Here is a 20554-nt window from a genome sequence, read left to right as displayed (position 1 = left end):
AGCACATACAGCGTGCAGACCGTGTTACTACGGGATTCGAACCCCCGACCCCGGCTGTCAGTGGCTTGCTCTGCCTTTCTCGGTAACACAACACCTAACGTTTTTCTTTAACCATATTGCATTTCAGCCAGTGGACAGTTTGTTTCTCCATACTGTTGACATTCTGTCTCCTCTGTCACCTCTCTGTCCTTCTCTCTCCAACAGAGGCTCTTTGTCTCTCTTGCCGGCTTTACCTTCTCTGTCACTCTCACTTCAATTCCAAAGGTGCTTTTTGGAAGCTTCTCGGCTATCTGGCTTCTACTTCCACCAGGTTAACAATGACCAGTGACTGAGGTTAGGCAGCTGGTATCTCATGGAGCCCTTGCGTGGGATCCCATGCTTATTGTCTTTTACAAACACATACTGTAAGCACACAAGCACATAAGCACCTTATGCGGCCGATAGCACCACATTGCAATGTCAAATGTTAATTTATGTTTTGTCCCCCCCCCCCCTTCCTTTCTTTCCCTATGTCTGAGCCTGTTTGTCTTGTTCGTATATTGTTCCATAAAATCTTGAAATAAAATATATATAAAGAATCCAAATGTGCTTTATGGACCTGGTCAAATGCATTTGCAGTACCAAAGAGGAAGACTATAGACGTAGGAGACCTATATCCCTATCAAGATATGAACGGATGAAATGACAGTGCTCATCGTAAAAGAGGAAGAATAGACGTAGGCCTATATCCCCTGAGTCTTTCTCTGTACTTATGTGCTATGGGGTATTGGCAAAACATATTTCCTACTTCACATTCATTTAATGACAGAAAAATCTAGTTTTGTGTGCTATGAAAACATACAGTAATACACACTTCATCTGACCATTATAACTTCCTTTACAGCGCTTCAGTAGTAGCTGAGGTCACAACATACAATCAAATGAATGTTAGTTATTTTTGTGATTTTTGTGTTTTTAAAAGAAAATCAACTTTGTCTACCAATTAAGGCATGATAAACATGTAAATCTTTTAGTGTGTAGCCAGTAGCCACATGTCCATGACAGTTTCCACAGCAAATTTGTGTTTACCTTTAACAGAAACAATTCTGTGGGGTTTTTCCTTATCATACTGTACTATAGGCGTTAGTCACTAACATATGTTTGCATAAAGTTTGCTAAGTTAGCGTGTTAAGCTAACTCTCAGCTCCCTGCCCTATTCGGAGTATGTTTTTGCCTCCTGAGCGTCTTGTCTCTTGCCTCCATCGTGTTACTGGGTTACACCAAAACATCACAAATTAGCATCCTTCAATTTCACCATAAAAGACGTTGAAAAGTAATTGAAAAGTATTGAATTTGACATGTTAAATTAGCTTATTTGAGGCGCGAGGAGACGAAAAGTCATCTGTCTCCAGCTCATTCAGCAGATCGACATAGCTTTGGTTCGTCTCTCCGCCTCCAGGCCCCCCCCCCCCACCTCCCCAAGACCGCCCTCCCTTTAGCCCCGCCCCCTCTGTCTCCAGCTCATTCAGCAGATCAACATATAGCTTCTGTGCATCTCTCCGCCTCCAGACCCCCTCCCCTCCCCAAGACCGCCCTCCCTTTAGCCCCGCCCCCTCTGTCTCCAGCTCATTCAGCAGATCAACATATAGCTTCTGTGCATCTCTCCGCCTCCAGACCCCCTCCCCTCCCCAAGACCACCCTCCCTTTAGCCCCGCCCCCTCTGTCTCCAGCTCATTCAGCAGATCAACATATAGCTTCTGTGCATCTCTCCGCCTCCAGACGCCCTCCCCTCCCCAAGACCCCCCCTCCCTTTAGCCCCGCCCCTCTCTGTCCCGGCTGTGGGAGGCGGAGGTCAGGGTTTTTCCATTGTCCGCTCCTGTAAACTTCCACTGCAGGGTGTGGGATTCACTCTGGCATTCCCTCCAATAGAAAAAAAAACACAGTCATTGTGTTTGTGTGTGTGTGGTATGTGTGTGTGTGTGTGTGTGTGGTATGTGTGTGTGTGTGTGTGTGTGTGTGTGTGTGTGTGTGTGTGTGTGTGTGTGTGTGTGTGTCAGACAGAGAGATATGCGGGGCAGTAGGGGCGGTCTGTCAGTGGCAAGCTGCAGGTTCGATGCCACTGGAAGCTAAATTAGCCAGGCGGCTTAGCAAATGGATGTGTACGTTCCTGACAAAAGCAACAACAAAAAATCCATGTAGGCTACTGACAATTCCCTTAGCTTGCAATTTTTGATAGGATCCACTTAAAAAAATAAAAAATATATTTTTCAAAAAAATAAAAATTTCAAAATTTGAAAGGCCATAACTTCCACGCCATTTGTCCGCATTGCAAGCAACTTTTTTCCATGTGTTCACCTAACATTGCTCTACAAATGTGCCTCAAGGAGCCTTGGGGTCCACCTGGAAAGTGGCCCCTTTTGGTTGAAATGCACAAAATTAAGTACCCATGGTCTCTGATGATATCTCTAAACATGTTCCCAAATTTTTGTGACGATTCGATAATCGGTCATGAAAAAATGTCAAAAATGTGTTTTCCAAAACTTTCAAAATATCTCCAAAACTTTCTGGCTGGATCTCGAGGGTCCTTGAGGCAAATTTGTAGATCAAGGTCAGCTGAACACGTGGAAAAAAGTTGCTTGCAAATCCGCCAAACATCGTGGAAGTTATGGCTTATGGCTAAAGTTTGAAAATGTTTCATTTTAATTTTTGGAAGTGGGTCCTATCAAAAATGGAAAGCTATGGCTATGGGTAGCATTTGGGGAAATCTTGGTGCTTAACTATAGGGAGACTGAAAGTCTGTGTGTGTTCTCATATGCGAGTAAAGAAACTGCTACTGTATGTGCCCCAGCAGAATATTTTTTATGTAAATATTAAAAAAAAGTAAAAAGTTCAGATGTCTACAGTCGTTCGTAGCTGCTGCCTACATCGTTTTCTGAAATCCAGATTTAAATACTTTTCTGATATCAGTTCAGAACAGTTTCCAAAGATGTTTTAGGTCGCTTTCACATATAAGCTGTTTGGTCCGCACCAGAGTTCGTTTCCTCAGATAGTCCACTTCCGCTTCGAACTCTGGCGTGGAACAAACAAGTGAACTCTGGTCCGGTTGAAAACGTAGGTCTTGGTTGTCTTTTAAGTGAACCCTGGTGTGGTTCGTTTGTGGTGTGAAAGCAACCCGGACTAAACACAAGAGCAAATATAGGAAGGGCCAGTGCATCATCAGTAGAAGAAGCGGTAGAAGGGAGCAGAACAAACACTGCGGCATGCACACGTGTCGGCGCGCACACGTGTACGTACTGTACACATGTGCGCGCCGCGCGACGTACGTCGTCATAACAACAACAACACTTCGTTGTCTCTCAACAGGGCTCGCCTTCTCCTTCGGTACTGCCTCGCTCGTCTCATCTGCGCGACATTGTTCAGAAAGTTTGGTGCGCTTGAAAAATTGCTGTGTGAAAACGAACCTGGCCAAATGAAAAATGCAAAAATGTTGCCACTTCATCCCTCCGGATCGCACCGAGTCCACCAGCTTATGTGAAAGCGACCTCAGTATGAAATGTTACCGTGACATAACAAGATAGACAGACAGACAGACAGACAGATAGCAAGAGAGAGAGCAAGTGTGAATATGCACGAGTACAGAAAAAGTGTAAGTGTGTGTGTGTGTGTGTGTGTGTGTGTGTGCGAGAGAGTGCATTAGCTGGTGTATTTCCATGCATTCTCTGCTGCATGATCACATCATCCACTGCCACACACTGCCTCCTCTCCTCTGACAGCTGCTCTGCTGCCCCCTGCTGGCCAGCCCAAACACTGCCTCCTCTGCTCTGACAGCTGCTCTGCTGCCCCCTGCTGGCCAGCCCACACACTGCCTCCTCTGCTCTGCTGCCCGTGCTGACCAGGCCACACACTGCCTCCTCTGTTCTCCTCTGACTGAACATCAGCTGAACTGCTGCCCCCTGCTGGCCAGACACTTCACACACATTTACAGTCTCCATGACATCAACTCCACTACATTCATTCGCCCCCCCCCCTTTTTTTATTGATTCATTCCAGCATACAAAGTGCCAATCAACAGACAGACAAGTATACAAATTCATAAACTAATTTAATTTCCTGAAAACACTCTGATGCATTATTATGGACCCCACTGCAGTTGTGGGCCCTTGCAGATTCTTCTGAGCAGCGCACCAGGTATTTTCATCTCGCCTCAATCTGATAGCCTATTTGAGGCAAGGTGGTGGTGGACGTGTCATATAACATTAAGTTACCTGCCATTTTCATTACGCTAGCCTGCCCCACGTTATTGTCTAAATAAAACATGATGATATCCTCAGACAATTTGACTATCAAGATGAATTCAGTTGGTTAATGAAATCTCTATGAGGCGTGGATGCAGAGTATGTGGGAGATTTGCGCTATGTGTGAGCCTGAGCTGTCAAAAATGTGACTGGGGCATATTGGCTCGCTCCAGGCCAATCCCGGCGCTTGAATGCTGCGTAGGCAGGCGCAGGGCGTTTTCGGCCCTCAAGGCCAGTGGGATCCATAATACAATGCCCCTCTGACCCCTCAAATCAATTCAAACAGTCTTTCTCTCAACGATCTCCTATTGGTTCAGACATTTGACTGCGTTATGTCCCGCCCTCTACATGCAGGAAATACATCAAATCCAGGAAGTAAAGATGCCGTTTACTTTAAGAATGAACAGTTTCTCCTCTTTTCACTGGACCACGTGTGTGTGTCTGTGGCTGTGTGTTTGTGTGTGTCTGTGGTCTGTGTGTGTGTGTGTGTGTGTGTGTGTGTGTGTGTAGGCTATGACTTCATGCGGTCAGAGTTTGAGTGTGTGTGAACGCTTAAAAAGAGAGCATGACACTTCCTCTGGCCGACAGACATTTTTGTTCTCCTCATGGCAGATAAGGGGTCAAGCTATATTTAACCCATGACCATATAAAGAGGCGCGATGTGTGTGTGTGTGTGTGTGTGTGTGTGCGTGTGCGTGTGTGTGTGTGTGTATGTGTGTGTGTGTGTGTAGCTGTGAATTGAATGTGAACGAGTGACTCACAACGACGACACAATCTCCAGTAACAGGACATGTCTGTACAGATTAGTGAGGACATTTATTGACAGAATACATTGCCTAGCCCCTAACCCTAACCCTAACCCTAACCATCACAACCCAAACCCAATTCTTCTAACCTAACCAAGTCTTAACCTTCAAACAGCCCTTTGAAGGTGTGTGAGAATGTAAGGACCAGGTATAAAACTCACATTGGTCCTCACTAAGATAGATGTACAACAGGGGTGCCCAATAGGTAGATGGTGAATGCCATCAGGCCATCAATAAGTAGCTCGCCAAAGAAATCCAAAATGTATGATTTTTTATCATTTTTATTTTTAATGCATAAACTAAATCCCACTGATGTATAGCTGTCTCAGTATCTACACGTATTTAACATTATACCATTATTCAATTCATGTTAAATAAATCATATAATATTGTTAAAATGTAGTAGCTATGTACTTGGGGGGGGCAAGGGGAACATAAGTAGCTCGCGACTCGTTTTATTTTTGTAAGTAGCTCTAATCCTAAAGAAGTTTGGGCACCCCTCATGTACAAAAACACAGACACAGACACAGACACAAACACAGACACAGGCACAGACACACACACTTTGATGTAAAGTCTCTAGGGGTTGCATGCATGACGTGTCGACGTAACGACGACACAACGACGTTTGTGTGTATAATATATACTGTATAATATATACGGTATATATATTGACTGAACTTTATTGATAGAAAACTTTGTGCAACCCCTAGAAGTCTCTCACTTTTTGAGGTTCTCTGTTTCCTCCCCTTCTCTGCAGTGTGTGTGTGTGTGTGTGTGTGTGTGTGTGTGTGTGTGTGTGTGTTTGTGTGTTTGTGCGTCTATGTGTGTGTGTGTGTGTGTGTGTGTGTGTGTGTGCAATTAAGAGAGGTGGGGCCGTTAAGGACTTTTGGGGATTTGAGATGACGGCGTGTGAACAGTGTGTTCTTTACCGAACTGCCAGGAAAAAGAAAGAAAAAAAAAATCCGCTGAGTCAAGAAAACAGAAAAGTAAAAAACAAAAACAAGACTGAGTGCAGCTAACAGAAGTCAGCCTGTGAGCAGCATGGATGTATTAGGTGAGCAGAGCCACAGAATGGAGTTTGTGTGTTTTTTTACGAGGAGCTGGTGGTGGTTATGAGGGGGCTTTGTGTTTATGAGCATGGTTTGACGTAATGACAAAATCGTATCTGTGATTGAACGGAGGCTGGATCTGTTGATGCTGTCAGAAGAGGGGGAAAAAAGAGGCAAGTGCCACTAGTCTGGAAACAATTTCTAACTGATCCAAGAAGTAGACCGAGCCCCTCTACTGCACAGCTCCTGTTTTGTTTCTGTTTCCAATACAGAGACACTTAAAGGGACAGTTCACACCAAAATTAAAAATACATATCTTCCCTCTTACCTGTAGTACTATTTATCCATCTAGATTGTTTTAGTGTGAGTTGCAGAGTTTTGGAGATAACACGAAGATGTCAGCCTTCTCTCCAATACAATGGAACTGGATGGCACTCGGGTTGTGGTCCTCAAAGCACAAAAAACAAAAAACAAAAAAAACAGCAGCTGCAGCTAGCTAGCAGTTGCTCAGCTAGCGGTTGTAGTTTGGTCGAAAGAAAATAGTTCCTGCAGGAAACCGCTCACAACAGGGTCTGTGGATTATCTTGAGCAACCGGGTCATGATTTCTGGAAAGAGACATTGAGGCCATTTACACCTGGCATTAACATGCGTTTTCTGCCATCAGATTGCAATCCGATTGTATTTTATCACTTGAAAGTACAGGTGTAAACACCCCCAAAACGCATTGAAGAAGGATTGCAATCTGATCGGCCAAACCACCTCCGGAGGTGGTCAGGGACGCATTATGACAACATTTAACACAAGTGTAAATGCAATGCGTCCTCTCAAAACGCATTCAGCAACATACGGAAATACACCGCACCGGTGTGTGCCCTCATCTCGCCGCTGTGTCAAATGCGCACACACACAGGCAGCCTGTCACGGACCGGCTAAAAATTCTCTTTCTCCCCCCCCCCCGCTCCGCTTTTGCACAACACTCTCTTTCTGCTAGGTAGCGTTGCTTCAAAGTTTTGCTGCGGAGCGGAGGTTTTGCCATGGCTTATCGAACCCTTTCTCCCTCATTTTCCTTTCATTTTCCGCTCCTTTTCCAAAGGAGAAGTGTTGATATAAAAGATAAATTATGCTCTCAATTGTATAACGTTGTAATTTAGGATGTTACCTGAACGCAACACAGGTGGTTACAGCCAATGACATGCACGGAAAACGTATGTGTGTGTGTCTCGGACCCAGTGTCAAACAGCTCCATGGGAGAATAACCTACAGAGAAAACTGCTATATCGACACGTCTGAAAAACTACCTCATGAGAGCGCAAAAGCTTTTTGCAATATTTGGGAGGTTTTTCGAAATTTACGTGTTTGCATTACCCGATTTTTATTGCGATATTTAGATTTTGCGCATTTCTGAGGGTATTGGAAACACGGCTTACAGACAGGCCAAGGACAAGAACAAGAAAAGTGGCAGGGGCAGAGCAACGTGTCCTTTTTATAAAGAAATAGATGCAGTGCTGCGTGATCGGCCATCGTTTTGTCCAGGTGAAGGGGACGTTCACTGTGCATTTGAGCTTAACAATAACCTCTATTTCCCTGTGCATGTATGCAAACATGCATGCACACGTTCAGGGGGCGCGCGCGTTATGACGTTCGAGCTGGAGAGCAATCGGATTGCAATCTGTTCACCCAAAACGCATGTTAGTGCCAGGTGTAAATGGAATCAGGCTGAAGTGATAAAATACAATCGGATTGCAATCTGATGGCAGAAAACGCATGTTAATGCCAGGTGTAAATGGCCTCATTGCTGTTGATGTATGTATCAAATGTATTTTTTGTGTGTGCTTTGAGCACCACAAGCCGAGTGCCATCCAGTTCCAACGTATTCAAGAGAAAACAAGACATCTCTACGGCCAATATCTCAAAACTTGGCAACTCAATACAAAACAATAAATGCACACAAAAAGCACACAGGCAAGACGAAAAATATGTATTTTTGATTTTGGGGTAACTGCAAGATACATCTCCAATATCTGTTTTTTTTTAACACGGTGGAAGTGAGTTAGCGGTGGGTTTTTCCCTCTGCGTAGCTTTTTGTTTCTAACAATTAAAACTACATTTCCCATAAGCCCCAGGCAGGTTTTGAAGGCTACTCACAGGGAAGAGCACGATGGGGACGGTCAGGGTGACGGCGGTCAGAACAGCCAGACGCACCATCAGCAGCATGGTGTCAAACTTATAAACCTTAGTGAAGGTGTGGAGCAACTCTGCCTCCACGAAATCTGAGAGGGAGAGAGAGAGACACAGAGGGAGAGAGAGAGAGAGAGAGAGAGACACAGAGAGAGAGAGAGAGACACACACAGAGAGAGAGAGAGAGAGAGAGAGAGAGAGAGACACACACAGAGAGAGAGAGAGAGAGAGATTGCTTGTCAATCAAACAGTGTGAGCAAAGCTTAGGTTCTCAGCTGATGCAGTTTGCACTCTAATCAGGGATAGATCAGTAGCTGATCATGTGTTTGTGTCCTGTCGCCAACATGGAAGTGCTAAAAACTGGAGTTCCTCGAATGGCCACTTGAGGCTGGAGGCAAAAGCAAGTCCATCCTCATAGAACGCCATGTTAAAATGCCCAAATTCACAGCAGAAATAAACGTGTTTACAGGCTGGTAAAAACAAACAAACAAAAAAATCTCTATAGCTAATTTCACTGTTCATGAATTTTGTTTGATATAACCCGTTTATACTGGCTGCAAAAAAAACGATTGTATAGAAGGTTGTGGGAAAATGACCCTACTTCTCACTTGATTTATGACCTCAGTAAACACTTTCCTAATGAGTTGATGTTCTCAGTTGTTCATTTAACAGAATTATGTTCATTTAGTAAATTATGGTCTCATTTATAGTCAAATGGATGATGAAGCAGACTATGTAATGAGTTTATGGTCTCAGTCACTCGTTTCAAGTCTTCTTCAATACAGCCTGATGTTCATTTAGTAAACGATGCTCTGGGTCTTCTTACCATAGAAAGTGAGGTAGGTTCATTTAGTAAACGATGCTCTGGGTCTTCTTACCATAGAAGGTGAGGTAGGTTAATTTAGTAAACTATGGTCTGGGTCTTCTTACCATAGAAGGTGAGGTAGCCAAACAGTGCTGACAGCATGTACATGATGAGCATGGCCAAGATGGACAGGTTGGAGACCCTCTGCATCTTCTTCCGGCTGCGACTGGACACACACACACAACACACACACAGCAACAGTTATTTTAATTCAGGGATGCAAACTCATGTATGGTGAAAAAAGAGAGATGCGTGGGGGGGGGGGGGGGGGGGGGGGGGGCTGCGACATTAAACTAAATTTAGTTTAATGTCAGAATTCCGAGATTAAGACTTTAAAGTCAGAATTCTCAGTATAAAGTCAGAATTCTGAGATCACAGTCAAAAATCTGACTTTAATCCCAGAAGACAATAAAGTCAGAATTCTGAGATTAAAGATGACATGAAACATTGAATCATATTATGACTCTAGTTCATTTGCATTTCACCTAAAAAAAGGACAGCACACTGTTTCACCTTTTCGCCAACTGGGGCGCTGCTTGATGACATCACTAGGTAACTAGGTAGGTAACTGCTGCACATGTCGCTTAATGCACTTTTTATGCTCTTTCTTAAAGTCCCTGGAAACCAAAATCCACAAAAACGTTCTAACTATGTTATTTAGGGTCTTATGTTAGTAATTTTGTGCCTCCGAAATTATTATACATTACTTTCAACCCAAAGCCTTAAAATCGCCACTTTTCTACAAGATTCTACAAAGTACTTCCTCATTGAAGACAGCAGTGCGTGAGGTCCTAAAACGCAGGAGCTTATGACGTCATAAGCTCTATATAACCTTTGTACACGCGCGCAATCCGCACCCACCTATGGCAAGTCCGTTCTTTGCCCCCAGTGACAGCGCTCCCTTGCTGTCCGTCTCCCTCTGTGTGCGTCTGCCAAGCGCTATGCTTGTGAGATTAGCAAGGTGTCGGGTTTCAGCCAGGCCATGTGCTTTCTCTCTCTCTCTCTCTCTCTCTCTCTCTCTCTCTCTCTCTCTCTCTCTCTCTCTCTCTCTCTCGACTAGTGAGAGAGAGCGAGAGACACACAGGCTGGTGGCTCTCTCACACACACACACACACACACACACACACACACACACACACACACACACACACACACACACACACACACACACACTCGCAAGTGCTGTGTAACTTGATCTCTTTCTCCGTTTCCCTCCCCCCCCCCTCTCTCTCGCGCTCTCTCTCTCGGAGGAGATAAATGTCCCTGCTGCAGACGGACACGCCCACACATTCCGCGGGAGAAAGTACACTCTAAAAAATAATGAAATCTCATGCGTTTTGCCACACCTGTCAAACCTAAATTTATATACTTTGCAACGTTCATCATCGTTCAAATTTGGCTGGTAGCTTATTAACATAGGGTCCTGTGATGTGATGAACTCAAAATGCTAAATAATAAAGAAATATTTCTGGTTTCCAGGGACTTTAAAGTTCTGTTGTGATGTTTTTAAATGCCTATTTTATTCTCTTCTTTTATTCTTTTATTTTCTTGTGTCAACCATTTTATGTGAAGCACTTTGAATTGCCCTTGTGTATGAAATGTGCTATACAAATAAACTTGACTTGACTAGGTTGACTGTACAGTACACAGTACAGTAGTGGAGTACAGGCTAGTAAAGTGTTGGTATTAAGTATTTTGATAACAGGCTCACAGCATAATGCTGTTGTGTTTCTGACTTGGATTGTGGTTGTCTTTCCACTCACACAAAAACTGGATTGCACGGGTGCTAGCAGCTAGCAGTTAGCAGCATTCATCGCATAGACAGATTTTTTTCATAGCACGTACAGCCCTGAGGCCCTTTTTTACCATATTGATTGATAAATGTTTTAGTCGATGAAATGGTTTGTGAGAGGTCGGCATTTTCTCATGCCTCAGGTTGAAAAAAAAATAGAACAGTAAGAATAGTTTCTTAACAGCCCTTTTTGCATCAGACCACTGTTCATTCCTGCCTGCTGAACACACAGCTATAGAGCAATGCCTGTATAGACTGTATGCAGAGTGATGTTTACAGTTCACTGTGTATAGTTTGTTTGTCTTGCGCTGTCGTCTTTGCGCTGTACGTGGCGTCATGTGATCCTCGTGCCAGTCATGTGTCAGCATATCAGTCAAGACGTCAACACACACCTGCGTACCAAAACCTCATTATTGCTGGTTGTGATCACTCACTCTTTCAGCTCACTGTAGATGGGCAGGACCTCAGGATGGCAGACGAAGGCGAAGGCCAGGATGGGAACAGTGTACGCCGTCTGGAGGGAAGACAAAACAAGATGGAGGACAGGAGAGGATGAGACACACCACAGGGATGAAACGATTACCTGTTTAATGATAAACCGCGATCAAATTCCTGATGGCTAGTTTCAAATTTTCATTGTCGTTAAAACCGTGTAAGTTTGATCACCATGATAATCGAGTGCTGTTCACTTGCTTATTCAAAGTTAATTAAAAATGAGTGCCGCGTGTCCAAATTATGCCAAATCCCATTGGCTATGTCATTATTTTAATGTTTATGCAAACAAAAAGTGCATAGTGCTGCTATTTTAATTTGTGTTTTTCAATACAAAACTTGGTGAAATGATTTCAGTTGAGTGTGTCAGTAGTTTTTGAACATTTTCAGCACATTTAACAATAGCGCGATAATACTGATGACTGTGATCATTCTGGTCACTATAATCGATATGACATTTTCATATCATTTCATCTGGACACACAAACACAGGAACGTGATCCAAGAAGCCAAAACTAGCAGTAAAAAGATAGATGGAGGAAACGGAAATCTGGGCGGGGAAGTATCACTTTTCCACCTCTGTCATTATGACTGAGGTGAACGCTCACATGGTTTATGTGAGCGGGTGTAACGGGGTGGATGTGAAGCAGGGCGTGGCTGAAAAACATGCGTGCGCACTCAGCAAAAACCCTTCCTGCATAAACAATGATTTAAAACGATCCCGCCCATCTGAAGTGAACGGGGAGTAGGGCCAAATTTCTGTCCATGCACGCGCCAACACACACATGCCCAAAAACACACATGCCCCAACACACTCAAACTACACACCCTACAAACTCCACCTTTTGCAAACATGGCTTCCAACATCCCTTTCCCCATTGTACTCCATTAGCTCGTTAGATGTGATTTCCATGCTTGTTGTGGTTCTGCATGCCGTCCCATCAGCACTAGACGTGATTTCAACATCGTGTCTCCTCTAATGCACTTCATAAATGCTCGATTTAACCCTCTGATGCATACAATCACACCAGTATGATTATTCTACTAGTCCCTGCAACATATGTCTGCAGGAAAAATCAAATATCATAATTTTCACCAAATATCTCGATATTGTAGGGACGACTATTAGTAGGGATGCACGATATATATTTTTCCAGTCGATATGATAACCAATAAATATCTGCTTCTCCTGGCCGATAACTGATACAATAACCGATAATAATTTCACATTTTTGTATTTAAACAAGTTCTTAAGCTGTGTTTTATGCACTGCAGATGTAGTGAGCATAGCTCTGACCTAACCAAATCTAACTGACATTACTATTGTGAACAACACAAAACAAATATACTGATATACTGTAATATGATATGAGTGTTTTAGTAAAGTGTATCCCAATACAATACTCAATACAAAAATTTAATAACGGCTTTTATAGAACCAACAGCATATGGCTGCTTAGTCTGCAGATAAAACACAATGACAAAAGTCATAGTAATTTAGACTATTATTGTCATGTTACTGGCAACGAAACCTGGGTGTTCTGTTCAAACATGTTACTGGCAACTAAACCTGGGTGTTCTGTTCAAATGTTGCATTGGGGCCAGACTTTGGGGCAAGTTTTATTGAAGTGAATGGGGCGGGCATGGAAAGTCCCACTATTCAAGATTCAAGATTCAAGATTATTTTAATTTGTGCCGAGGGAAATTTGTCTTGGACATACAGGCTGCCACATAGGTACACAGTGCCATAACAAAAACAACAAAAAACAATAGTGCATAGCACACCAGTGCCGACATGTGCAAACACACAACCAAAGTGCAAACATCAATAATTTACAGTACAATCAACAATACATTACCTATGACCTGAGTTTAGGAGACTGACTGATATGGGGATGAAAGAGTATTTGTATCTGTTGAGGTGTCTAAACCATCATAGTGTCATTCCACTTTTTATTGTATTTTTATACTGTCCTTGAGTTCGAGAAAGACAATTCTTTTATCATCATTATTATTATGATTGAAACTTGCTTCCATCAGATTAAAGAAAAGACATTATGTGATGTTGACTGATGTTTTTTTATGTAAATGTGTGTGTTTGTTTCCCTTATTATTGGTCTCCAAACAGATCATGGCTCTGTCTCAACTATAGCTCAACTCAAAAAAGCGCACATTGTCCATCTAGAAGTCCTACTCTTCAAGAATATTACTTTAACACATTCACTGCCAACAGTTTTTTTTTTACTGTAGGTAGCTTCTGCCAAGTTTTTTTTTTGAGGATTCTGGCTCATCTTTCAAGAGCCGAGGATTATTTTCTGCTAGGAATTTGTGAACACAAAATATCTCAAAAGAACTAATAGAATGTGTGCTTTCTCTGTCTAAAAGAGTTAGTTTGTAGAGTTAGTAGTTATGTAGGCATTAGCAGTTGAATACAGCATGGTTTCAGCGTCTGAAAAGGAAAGTTGAGATAAATGCCTTTTTGTGAAATTCGATAGAACAGTCACTTTAACCATTTATTTTTGGCATCAGTAACACATCAGACATCTAAACAATAGTTCTGAACAGTAATTTCCTCCATAACACCACCCCCACCCCCCTCTCCTTCAAACTCCTCCCTCCGTGTGTGTTCTCCTCCTCCCTCCGTGGCTCTGCAGCGGGTGTGTCACAGGCGAGTTTCTGCTGTCTGTGCTGCCTGGCTGCTGGCGGCCGCTCTTTGGGCGAGTCTGGATGGGGCTCGTTTGTTTTCGGTTGTGAGCTCAGCTGGAATGAAGCTGCGTGCGATTCTGGGCTTTCTGCTGGTGTTTCAAAGTGTGTTGCACCCATAATCTATTATGCAAATTTGCAATCCCCCACCGCCAGCTCCCAGCGCGAAAGCGAAAGCGTTTTCGCCAATCCATTTTCATGAGAATGGCTTCCTCACGCTGCTGTCTTTGCTTGGCTTTCTCTCGTCTGGAGAGCACTGTCGCCACTTAGTGGGTCGGTAAAATAGGTTAAACACATTCAATAGCTCCCATATTTTTATAGGAGATGTAAAAGGGTTTGATCCACGTCCCACCATCAAATTTTTTTTTTTTTTTTTGACGAGATAACTCGTCGACGGCAGTCAACCGTTGGATTTTTTTTGACGAGATATCTCGTCGACGGCAGTGAACGTGTTAAGATGTAAAAAAAAAGAAGTGTGTTTATTGAAGAGGGTTAGGGTTAGAGCCCTAAAAAAGTTGATAATAACATTTATGTAATGAAAAAGTAAAGACATTTCAGGGATCAAATGAAGCTCTTTCGAACCCCTCGGGGGGGGTTGAAGCGCTGCCACCAGCCTGTACATGACGTAATCTAATGTACCTGTGAGTTGAAGACCCAGAGCTTGGGCGTGCACATCTCCTGGGCGTCGGGGTGCGGCTCGACGTGGACCGCGGGGTGGCTGTGGGCGTCGTGGCCCAGCACGGCAGCCGGCGACAGGTCCGCCCGGGAGAAGCCCATGTGCGAGCCGTTAGCCAGGCCGTACGCCTCCGAGCCGTTGAGGGTCAGGTTGGAGGAGTGCTGGTAGAAGAACGGCAGAGGGCACGGCAGCTGAGTCTTCTTGTAGATCAGCTGGGAAGTGACGAGAAGAAGTCAGAGTCATGTTATGTTCATATTGTTGTTATATCATGAGCTTTTGCCCTAAAGCAGTTTTTCTGTGACCCGGAGAACACCATTCTGACTAAGAAGCAACCACTGTTGTGAGGAGAGGGGTTGAGATTACATGGTAAATGGGGGGGCGGCTTTAGCTCAGGAGGTAGAGCGGGTCGGCCAATGACGCAAGGGTTGGCGGCTCGATCCCCGCTCCCTCCCAGCTGCTGTCGTCGTGTCCTTGGGCAAGACACTTAACCCTCCTTGCTCCCGATGGTGTGTAGGCACCCTGCGTGGCAGCCTGCCGCCATCGGTGTATGAATGGGTGAATGTAGACTACCTACTGATTGTGAAGCGCTTTGGATAAAAGCGCTATATAAATGCAGGCCATTTACCATTTACCATTTAGATTACATGGGAACTACCGTAAATTCCGGACTATAAGCCGCAGCTTTTTTCCCGTTTTTTGGCCCCTGCGGCTTATATAACGGTGCGGCTTATCTATGGATTTTTTCAGAAAAAAAATTCCAAATACAAATAAAATCTCTCTTTTTTAGCACTTTTTCTACCTATATATCCACTTCTGTTTTAATTTCCTCTGTTGCCCTCTTTTCACCACACCGCGGACACTGTGTGCACTGTCGAAATAAACAAAGGTGTTGTGTTATGTTGTTTTGTTGAAATGTTACGGTAATACGGTAAATGGGAGCTTCCTCAAACAGCCAACAATCCCCTCTGTGCATGAACCCTTACATATGGTAATTACGGTAAGCAAACGGCCACTCGGTGACCTCCAAAATCGATGGATTTTACAGGTTACACAGCTTCATCAGCACATTTTATGTGCATTGCTTTGCTGCTTGTTTTTTCGATTATTTTTTTGTAAAGCACCTTGAATTGCCTTTGTGTATTAAAGACTTGACATCATTGGCGGAAATCAACCGGTTACTCCTACCGGTTCAAAGTTCATCAGCCGCCCGGAATCACAACAAGACGAGCAGTCTCTCTCTCACTTACCATGGGGAAGGTACGCAGAAATTCACACGACGCAGCTTTCAAGCTGAAAGCAGTCGAACTCGCACTAAAAGAGGGAAACAGAGCAGCAGCGCGTACCCTGAGCATCAATGAGTCGATGGTGAGACGTTGGAAGAAGCAGCAGGAGGAACTGTCTCAGTGTAAGAAGACCAAAAAGTCCTTCAGAGGCCACAAAAGCAGATGGCCGGAACTAGAAGATTCCCTTGAAGACTGGGTGTTGACCCAGAGAGCAGACGGCCGAGGCGTTTCCACGGTGCAGATCCGACTGAAGGCCAAAACAGTCGCCACCGAGATGAAAATTGAACATTTCAGAGGTGGGCCATCTTGGTGCTTCCGATTCATGAGACGAAAGGGACTGTCCGTCAGGGCGCGGACGACTGTGTGCCAACAACTCCCTCCCGACTACCAGGAGAAAATCGCAAACTTCGGCGAATACACACAAAGGAAGATCAAGGAATATTCCATCGAACCGGAGCAGATCATAAACATGGATGAAGTGCCTTTGACGTTCGACCTGCCACTCACTCGCACTGTTAACAAGAAAGGTGAATCGTCGATCACATTGAGAACCACTGGGCACGAGAGAACGAATTTCACTTGTGTTCTCGGCTGCACAGCATCTGGAGCAAAGCTGCCGCCAATGGTGATTTTCAAGCGGATTACGATGCCGAAAGAGAAAATGCCCAGTGGGATATGCGTCAGAGTCAACAAGAAAGGGTGGATGATGGAAAGTGTCATGAAGGAGTGGTTGGCTCAGTGCTACGTCAAGCGCCCTGGAGGATTCTTTCACCAAAAGAAAGCTTTGGTCGTTCTGGACAGCATGAGGGCTCATATAACAGATTCGGTGAAAGCAGCCATCAAGACCACAAACAGCATTCCAGCTGTGATTCCTGGGGGCACGACCAAGCATCTACAGCCACTCGACATCAGTGTCAATCGCGCATTCAAAGTGGCACTACGCGTTGAGTGGGAGACGTGGATGACGAGCAGGGACAAATCATTCACAAAAACAGGGCGCATGCGAAAAGCAACTTTCGCACAAGTTTGCCAGTGGGTCCTGACAGCGTGGAGGAGTGTTAAAACATCCACGATCACCAACGGGTTCCGAAAGGCTGGACTGCTGCGTGATGAAGAGGAGGACGCCGCCACAGCTGAGGGCCTTCAGAGGCTGTTCGATTCCGACAGTGACGAAGAGGAGTTCGTTGGTTTTGAGAGCGACAACGAAGGAGAGAGGAGAGTGGTTGACGAAGCCACCCTGAACCTGTTCGTTTCCGACACTGAAGTTGAGGACTTTGCTGGTTTCAGTACGGAGGAAGAAGAGGAAGACGAGGATTAGTGACTTGACTTTGACTCTGTTTACAGCCGTTTGCTGCACCTTCACCTAAAAGATGAAGACAAGGATTACGGTACCTGGTTTCATTGTTGGCAGCACCTTATCCTTTTGAGGATTGTTATATTATTGTTTTCCAGTTATTTACTGCACCTTACCTTAACCTTTTGAGAATTGTTTTATTGTTTACAGCACTTTATCCTTTTGAGGATTGTTTTATTGTTTACAGCACATTATCCTTTTGAGGATTGTTTTATTATTATTATTATTGTTTTATTTTTTTATAGCTACGGTATTTATTTTGTTGAAATGTTAATAAATGGGAGCTTCTTATAGCCTATAGCCTACCGTAATGCTTGTTTTGTTGAAATGTTAATAAATGGGAGCTTCCCCAAACAGCCATCTCTTTCCCGACATTCCTCTCTGTGCACGAACCCTTTCATATGGTAATTAACTCATTGAATGCCATGGACGTCCTTCGACGTCCAATTAAATAGTGACGTAGAATGCCACGGACGTCCTTCGACGTCCAATGCGTTTTTTGACGGTGGGACGTCGATCAAAGCCTTCCGCAGCTCCTGTACAACTATAGTAGCTATTGGAGGTGTATAACCTATTTTACGGACTCATTAGGTGGCGACAGTGCTTGCTCGGTGCAGTCCAGATTAGAGACAGGTCCGAGAAACAGCCTAAAAGCCGTGGATCAAAGACAACCCGATGCATGCTCCCAGAGCCATTTGCTCTGTCGCGGGAGCTGACATTGGCTCCGAACAGGAGTCAATCCGCGCTCACAACTGAGCCCCTCTGTCCCTGTCTGTCTGTCTGTCTGTCTGTATAGTTTCTCCACCCGATTAGCAGACAGGAAAGCAGCCCCTGACGCCAAACCATTCAGCAATCCGGGTTGGCTCTTCCCTGCTGTGGCGCTGAGAGCCGACAGCAGCACACAAATGCAGCACTCCGAAAATATAATGGTTGCGTGAGGCTGTGTGCAGTGTGGGGAGGAGTTTACGGGGGGAGGGGGGGAGGGGGGTGGTGCACGCAGGGCATCACACAACAACTACGTCACTACATCAGCAAATATTATCTTCAGACTCAGTGAATGTGCTTGAAATGCTGCATTTCACAAAAGGCGGATTATCTCAGCTAATAATTTGAAAAGCCTGAAAACGCTGAAAACAACCTATCTTCTCCGGCTCATAACTAAAGAACGGAAAATGGTATCAATAAACTTTTTTTTGCTGATGATACAATAGAGCCAGCTCGTTCTTGTGCGTGTTCGGTGTTTACATAGTAATATCACACAATATTCTGTGGGCCTCGAGAAATCACTGAAAACGCTCTGAAAACTCTGGCACTGGGAGCATCCGTTCTCCAAAAGTGGCTGGCACTGAATGAGTTAAACATCAAAACACCCGCGGCTTATAGACCGGTGCGGCTTATATAAGAAAAAAATAGTCAATTTTGGTGCTGCGGCTTATAGACCGGTGCGCCTTATAGTCCGGAATTTACGGTACATTACTGAATGCATGGTCAGGGACCACCTGCAATGCCTTCATGGACCATCAGGGGGCAGCGGACCACCGTTTGCACACCCCTGCCTTAAAATATCAGGACTGCATGCGTCAGTAATTTCACTATGTATGTTTTCATTGCAGTTGTGTACTTCAGTCCATTTTAAATCAATACATCACAGAACACAGCTAACAGCATTCTCTGTTCTAAAGAAGAACTGCAATACTACGGAATTGGAACAGCGGAATTGGAACTATTCAAATTCTGTCGTATTGCATCAGCTTGTGTCTTTCAGAAGGGAGAGTAAAGAGAAGCAGTGTGTCAGACGGATCCAGGATCCTGTTTGAACAGCAGGCCGGACGCTTTGAAACGCATTCATGACAGAACCTTGTGCCACTTCACATGCCAGCCTGGCACCTCATTAGCCCATCTGAAATGTGCCCAGACCTGAATAGCAATAACACCACAGAACAAGAGCCATCACTGACAAGTTGGCGCAGCTTCAGTTAGCAGTGTGGTTGGAACTTGTTTTACACCATGCTTCGGCTGAAACCAGCTGTTAAATAAATAAATATGAATATTACGATTGTTCTGCATCTCCAACGAGTTTTTATTTATTTATTTTCCAACTGACACATAATACGTTATTTTCTATAGACTGGCTTAGTCTGTCTACGAACCAGTAATCCCTTAAAAAAGCCCTTATATTTTCATTCATTTACATGAATACAACCCTTAATTCATGCAAAATGATCCCGCTCTCATCTGTCTTTCTCTCTCTGCCTCGGTCTGATCGCACTCCCTTTCTCACTGTACACACACGCACACACACACACACACGCACACACACACACACACGCACGCACGCACGCGCACATACGCACGCACGTGATGCGTGAAAAAAGAGAGAGAAGCAGATTCACCACGCCGAGGAGAGAGAGAAGCAGACTCACCACGCCGAGGAGAGAGAGAAGCAGACTCACCACGCCGAGGAGAGAGAGAAGCAGACTCACCACGCCGAGGAGAGAGAGAAGCAGACTCACCACGCCGAGGAGAGAGAGAAGCAGACTCACCACGCCGAGGAGAGAGAGAAGCAGACTCACCACGCCGAGGAGAGAGAGAAGCAGACTCACCACGCCGAGGAGAGAGAGAAGCAGACTCACCACGCCGAGGAGAGGGAGAAGCAGACTCACCACGCCGAGGAGAGAGAGAAGCAGACTCACCACGCCGAGGAGAGAGAGAAGCAGACTCACCACGCCGAGGAGAGAGAGAAGCAGACTCACCACGCCGAGGAGAGAGAGAAGCAGACTCACCACGCCGAGGAGAGAGAGAAGCAGACTCACCACGCCGAGGAGAGAGAGAAGCAGACTCACCACGCCGAGGAGAGAGAGAAGCAGACTCACCACGCCGAGGAGAGGGAGAAGCAGACTCACCACGCCGAGGAGAGGGAGAAGCAGACTCACCACGCCGAGGAGAGAGAGAAGCAGACTCACCACGCCGAGGAGAGAGAGAAGCAGACTCACCACGCCGAGGAGAGAGAGAAGCAGACTCACCACGCCGAGGAAGAAGACCATGCAGGAGAGCGAGAAGCCGCTGGTGTAGCCCAGG

At 44.8% G+C, this 20554-nt stretch overlaps 1 protein-coding gene across 1 annotated transcript in view; it reads right to left on the bottom strand.

The window, feature by feature from the left end:
- slc38a4 (solute carrier family 38 member 4) overlaps nucleotides 1-20554 on the bottom strand; it is a gene marked incomplete at its 3' end in the record, with an annotated part of 67232 nt that overhangs the window by 15293 nt on the left and 31385 nt on the right. Inside the window, exons 9-13 of the mRNA XM_083651591.1 lie at nucleotides 20500-20554; nucleotides 14803-15051; nucleotides 11403-11482; nucleotides 9242-9342; nucleotides 8279-8403 (exon numbers count right to left, since the gene is read on the bottom strand). The exon at nucleotides 20500-20554 is cut by the window's right edge and continues 4 nt beyond it. Of these exons, the coding sequence (XP_083507717.1) occupies nucleotides 8279-8403; nucleotides 9242-9342; nucleotides 11403-11482; nucleotides 14803-15051; nucleotides 20500-20554 (610 nt within the window). The remainder of the gene's footprint in view (nucleotides 1-8278; nucleotides 8404-9241; nucleotides 9343-11402; nucleotides 11483-14802; nucleotides 15052-20499) is intronic.

Source organism: Poromitra crassiceps (assembly GCF_964638095.1).
Source record: "Poromitra crassiceps genome assembly, chromosome: 2".
Classification (NCBI taxonomy): domain Eukaryota; kingdom Metazoa; phylum Chordata; class Actinopteri; order Beryciformes; family Melamphaidae; genus Poromitra; species Poromitra crassiceps.
The sequence above is the reverse complement of the archived record's forward strand: the minus strand, read 5'-3'. Positions and strand labels throughout refer to the sequence as shown.